The sequence below is a fragment of the Herpailurus yagouaroundi genome, unplaced genomic scaffold, assembly GCF_014898765.1.
Source record: "Herpailurus yagouaroundi ecotype Mexico unplaced genomic scaffold, PumYag 308, whole genome shotgun sequence".
Taxonomy (NCBI): Eukaryota; Metazoa; Chordata; class Mammalia; order Carnivora; family Felidae; genus Herpailurus; species Herpailurus yagouaroundi.
In genome coordinates this window covers 2309944-2315943 of record NW_024412525.1, presented here as the reverse complement: position 1 = coordinate 2315943, position 6000 = coordinate 2309944, and the positions used below count along the sequence as shown (strand labels likewise).

The following is a 6000-nucleotide window of genomic DNA, read 5'->3' as shown; positions in this document are numbered from 1 at the left end:
GTGGGATAGTTACAGGCAGGGGCCTGAGGGGCACTTGGGGTGCTGGTAACTGTCAGTTCTTGAGCTGGGTGCTGGTTGCATGGGGTGTTCAGGCCTGATGTGGGGCTTGAACTCACGAGCTGTGAGATCATGACCTGAGCCGAAGTCAGAGGCTTAACTGACTGAGCCACCCAGGCGCCCCCGTTGTGTGCCTTTCTGCATGTTTGCTCTACCGTAGTGAAAGCTGAACAATCAGACATTTCTTGACTTTGAATTTATAATCTGAGTTCACATTTTGGAGCCAACACATGTTTTTCAGGATTCAAGACATTTGCAGAGGCCCCAGACCTAGTATATGAACACCCTGGACCACAGACAGGCCACCTTCCTCCCCCTGGGCTGAGGCACAGCGTCTCCTCCCTGGCTGCCCTGACCATTTCCAAACTCAAAGATGACCCGGAAAGTCAGGGCTGTGGCTCTATAGAGAGGCCACGCCAGTCACCACCCTCCCGAGGTGGGAAAGTGGTCCTTTCCAGCACTTTCCCTCAGCTTTCCCAACCTTCTCCACCCAGACGGCCCTGACGCTCAGTGACGGACCACGGTGGTTATGTCCAGACCACCACTTGGAATTTACCACCTGTGAACGTCCTGGGTGCTCATCTTGTCCCTTATGACCCTCTTGTGGCTGGGGCCCACCACATCCTCTGCTTTTGTGATGCTCCGAGCATCTCATACAGGACGCAGGCGGAATACACGTTCAGTAAACACGAGTTTCTCTTACATCCTTGAAGTTTGTTTTCCTACAGGTGCTCTGTTTGGGGGTGTTCACGGGTGGGGTGCCTTTCCCCTCTGTCAGCTCTGTGACATTGGGCATATTCGCTCCCTCCCTAAAGCCTCACTTTACTTATTTGCCAGATTACTGTAGCCATACTGGCATTACGGAGCTCCTGTGAGGCTCAAATGCACCGACCTGGAGCAGGTGCCCACGAGTGGTGGCACCCATCACCCCTCCCGTGGTGCTCTCGGTCCTAGCCTGGCACAGGGTCAGTTAAGAGGAGACCCTGGAAAGGAGGGCATGCCTCTTCCTGCCTCAACGGCACCCCCAAATGATCCACTGTTCAAAGAAGTTCAAAGAAATGCCAGCAATTTATTGATTTCCTATATTTCCAAAAAAGCAAACACATAGTGCACACACAGAGACACTGGGCTTGGCCAGCACAAGGTTCTTATACAAATATGGAGCAAAGGGAGACACAGGCTCCAGAGGGGCTCCAGGATACCTCCCAGAACGTCCCCTGGGCTTCCCTCTGCTCGTCAACCCCTGCCCGTCCCCTTGTCCCAAGCTCCTCATCTTAGCCATCCCCCCCCCCCCCCCCAGTCAGGCTCTGCGGTGGATGAGAGAGAACGTCACTGTCTCCACATGGCTGGAGAAAACCCTCCACGGCCTCACTAGGGGAAGCACGGGGGTCTGCGTTGCTGGTCTGGCCCCCACTGGACGGGCTGCTGGTGGCCAATGACTGGATCTTAAGCACAAGAGATCCTGGGATCAGGACAGGGACAGGGAGAGACTGGGTGGCCTATGTCCTCCCTCATTGCCCTCAAATTGGAATGTCTTGTTTGGGGCGTCAACCCTGATAGCATGAGGCCAACGTGGGCTTGAGATACTGAGCCATGCCTGGGCCAACCCCTTACTCCTGTCTTTAGGAAATGCATCCTCAGGACCCTCTCGGTTTTGCCTCTTCCAAAGTGACAGGCATGGGTCAGAGGCCCAGGTCACAGGGCCAGCTGGCCGGCCTGAGAAAGCCCTAGAGAGGTTACCAAATCAGGCCTGGCCTGACTGTCCACCTCAGCCCACCATTCCCCAAGGTAGAGGGCCGGGCCCACCTGGATCTACAGCACAGCTGGTGACAAAAAACCAGCAGAGGAATGGCAGGAGGTCAGGACACCGCTAAGGGAAGGGCCATCTCCTAGAGGGCTGTCACAGACTCCCTGGTAGTGGGCTATTTCCTTCTTGTCCTGACTGTTCCGGACAGTCCTCTCACACCGGGGGATCCCCCAAGCCAAGAGCCCCGTGTCTCCTCCTTCCTCCCGGAGAGTGTAAGGTACATGAGGACAGGGCTTGGTCTGTTTTGTTCGCCGATGCATCCCGAGTGCTCAGAACACTGCCTGGCACATATTGGTGCGCCATCCATATTTTTTTTTAAGAAATGAATTCCTCTGAGCCCTGATGACTGGCAGAAGAGTCATCCTGGAACCTACACCCAGGACTGTCTGGTGGGACCGGGCTCCCTCATGGCTCCTGAGAGAGAGGGGTGAGCCTGGAGGAGGCCTTCCATCATGAGCAAAAAAGAGGGAGGGCATCATGGACCTGGTTAAATGGCCTGTCATCACACGTCTGGCCCCAGTCTCAGTTGTCACACCTCTTAATAGGCACATCCTTAGTTCGGAAAGGTACTTTTCAACTCTGACTGCTGGGGTAAGAAGTGGGGTTGGATTGGGGTGTAGTTCAGGGTGGGGGGGTCAGGCAGGGGACCTGGGAGGAGGAGGAGGAGGAGGAGGAGGAGGAGGAAGAGGAGGAATGAAAGGTGAGGAGCACCTTCTATTCTTCTAGAGAAGGATATGAACCAGGTGGTTAATTCCTGTCCGACACCAACAGTTAGTATGGGTGGTGAAGGCAGAAATCAGGGAAGCCTTGGGAACCCTATGTTCTCTCTATCTTACAGTATATACTAAGGGTTATTTACAGCAAGCTTTCCATGGGGCCCTCAGGGGGTCCTTCTACTACTTCTCATCTGAAATGCTCAAGAGTCTGGGGTCTTGAGTGTGGCCAGTGCCCCTGACAAGCCCCTTTTATCACATCCTCTGTGGTTTTCCCAAAGACAGAGTGAGGACCAGGATGCCCGGGGTTCAGGGGAAGGTGGGGACGGCCGCTGCTGGGTCTTGGGCTGGCTGGTGCCCTGATTCGACAATTCTCCTTCCTGGTCGACCCAAATTCCTGTCTTCCAAGTCTTCTGGGACCCAAAACACTCTCTCACTTGAGTCTTATCAGGCACGCAGGGAAGTGTCCTCCTGGTTAGTTTCCAAATAGCCGCTGTCCCACCGGAGCCCGGAGCAGGTCCCTGTCCAACCCCAGCCTGTCCCCCTCACTGTTGGGAATACGAAGACCAAACAGCCATGTCCTGAACAGTTCTTTGGCTTTGGGCACCATTTTGCCTTCTTTCCCCTGAAACAGGTAGATGACAAGCCTCTGAAGGCAGGGGCTTTATAGGCTGAGCCTCCTTTGACCGGTACACAGCCCAGGAGAATGGCCAGCCCCATCTCTCTGGCTCCTACTCCCCCAGAACAGACTTCAGGCAGCAAAGCAAGTGTGGCTGTCCTCGTCTGTCCTCTAGAGCCCCAACCCTGTCCAGCCCCAGGCCCCGTGGCCAGTCCCTGTGGCCTTGCAGGAAGGGCAGCATTATCAACCAACTAGATTTTCCCATGAGATACACTGAACTTCACAGCCCGGCCAGCCTCCCTTCCTGCAAAGCTGCCTCTTAAGGGGGGAGGTTGCCCCCAGGCCCAGGTACTCTCCCCCCCTTCCCCCTTACCTCCCCCCACTCCACGGTTCCCTCGCAAGACTTCTCATGGACGTGACCCCGGTGTGGGCCCCCTGTCCTGGCACGGCACAGTTTGGGAACTATGGGGAGCTAAACAAAAAGCACGGAAGTCCCTGCCTACGAGTAAGAAACTTTTCACCACCTCACGAGCTGCAGTAACAGCTTCGCTGTTTGCACTTTGCAGTCATACTTGCACACACACACACACTTACATTATACATACATATATATATGTGTATATATAGATATAGATCTATATATACACCATTTCTCAGAGAAAGAAGTATTGACATGAAACATAAGCCCCTTTAACTCAAGAAAAGCCCCCCCCCCCCCCCCTTCCCAACCCTCCCTGCCTGCCAGTTCCCCCAAGGAAAAAAAAAAATCTAAAAATATTTCCATCATCCACAGCCTTCAGGTTTGCTTTCAATTGCATTTGAACCTTTCTAAACAATGCACAGGGTGGACAGAGTCACCCCTCCAGCAAGGCCTGAGTTCTTCTCAGCTGGGTCACATCATTTCTGGAAAAGGAGAAGTCGTCCAGTTAGCATTTACAGGAGACAGACCCACGGCATAGGTCTGGCCAACACTGCCACCCCTTTCTACCCACGTCGGCACGGACATGCCCCTGGCCCAAGGGGGGGACTCAGCGTCGCCCTGACACATTGATAGGTTGTTCTTGTTGAGTGAGAAGCTTGTGAGATTTGTGCCTCCACTGCCACGCCCACCCCGTTCTGCCCAGACTCAGCGCGTGCTGAGTGCCCAGACTTGGCTCATTAAGAATCTAGTGAATTTTGTCTTCTCTCTTTTTTCCATCCTCATGTTGTGGACGCTCACCTTCCAGGAGAAGGTATTTGATGTCTTATTTTCATCTGGACCAAACTTACAGCCGTCTCCCCCACCAGGACTCTCCTGAGGTGTTGGGGTGCTGGCAGAGAGCCAGGCTGCTAAGAAGTCCCCTTCAGTTCAGGAGACCCTGTCCTTATCCCTGGCTCTTTGCAGATGGCTCTGTATCAAGGCCATCTCTAGTGACCTTCTAGAGAAAGTTGATGACGTCATTTGCGTCAGAAACACCTCGGATGCTTGTTTCATGATGCATTTTCCACTCCAGAGTTACTGAGTCAGAAGTGCTGGGGTTGAGACCAGGAGCGTGTGTTTTAGGAAGCATCTTAAGTGGTTCTAATGAAAGCTAAGGCTTGTATGCCTTTGTTATAGATACCGGTTCTGAGTTTTTGGTCTCTGGAGTCATCAGCTGGAAATAACCTTATCCACATTAGGCATGTGCAGACTGGGAAGTGAATTATAAAAAGGATAAGAAAGTGAGCTGTAGGTGTACAAACCCAGATGACATATTGTACAGCTGCGTTCACACCATAGCCCATGTAAATGGCATCACCTAGGTTGTGCAGTGCGCAGCCAACACAGCTGTATCTAGAAGCTCTGCTCAGACATTGCACATCCCTAACGTCCTGTGGTGGGAGAGCCCATGGCACCCTGCCCAAACAACCTATACAGCTGTCCTCATAGCCCTTGTGTCAGCTACAGTTATGCTGTCTGCCAGATCAAACGATGCTCCTGTGTCCCTGGGGAACACAGGCCTGGCCTTTCCCTCTGAGACTGGCTAAGGTTGCTGCAGGGGTCCTAGAGATAACTCTGCCCAGGGGGGAGCCAATTCTTACCTGCAATCTGTACTTGCTTGAGCAGCCCCTTCTTAGAATCGGGAGGTGAAGTTCCTGAAGCTGTTTGGCCCAGTTAAGGATCCCAGCATGTTCCTATCCAAACCTTGCTGTAGAGGGGGGGAGAAACAGCATGAAACCGTATGAAACACCCTAGGCTGAAATAGAGTGGGACTTCCCACGGGGTCAGAAACTACCCTCCCAGAGTGTCCTTGGGCTTAAACCATAGCCCTCTGGGCTCATTATATATGTGTGTCAGGGCTAAAGCTGGCCTCATTTTTTTTAAGTTTATTTATTTATTTTGAGAGAGAGAGAGAGAGAGAGAGACAACAAGCAGGGGAGGGACAGAGAGAGAGGGAGAGAGAGAATCCCAGGCAGGCTCTGTGTTGTCAGCACAGAGCCCAATGTGGGGCTCGAACTCATGAACCGTGAGATCATGACCTGAGCCGAAACCAAGAGTCGGACGCTTAACAGACTGAGCCACCCAGGCGCCCCAAAGCTGACCTCATTAGTACAACCAAACATAAGGCCATTAATATCCACAAGTTAGTAAAATGTGTCTGGACTTCCACCAGCGCTTGTGAATTTCCTACGTGGATTTGCAGAAATCTGTATTAAGGCACAAGGATTTACGCTCATATTCATTACTCTTTAAATAAAACAACAACCAACATCAAATTAGAAAAGCTGTTTGTTGTTCTTCCTTCTGACTGTCCCTGTCTTTTTCTTTCTTTCTTCTCTGTTTT

General features: G+C 52.5%; 1 protein-coding gene across 1 annotated transcript in view; it reads right to left on the bottom strand.

Moving 5' to 3' along the window:
- Positions 1-3973: 3973 nt before the first annotated feature.
- PKP1 (plakophilin 1) overlaps positions 3974-6000 on the bottom strand; it is a 48797-nt gene continuing 46770 nt past the window's right edge. Inside the window, exons 13-14 of the mRNA XM_040462342.1 lie at positions 5258-5364; positions 3974-4099 (exon numbers count right to left, since the gene is read on the bottom strand). Of these exons, the coding sequence (XP_040318276.1) occupies positions 5290-5364 (75 nt within the window). The 3' untranslated portion in view covers positions 3974-4099; positions 5258-5289. The remainder of the gene's footprint in view (positions 4100-5257; positions 5365-6000) is intronic.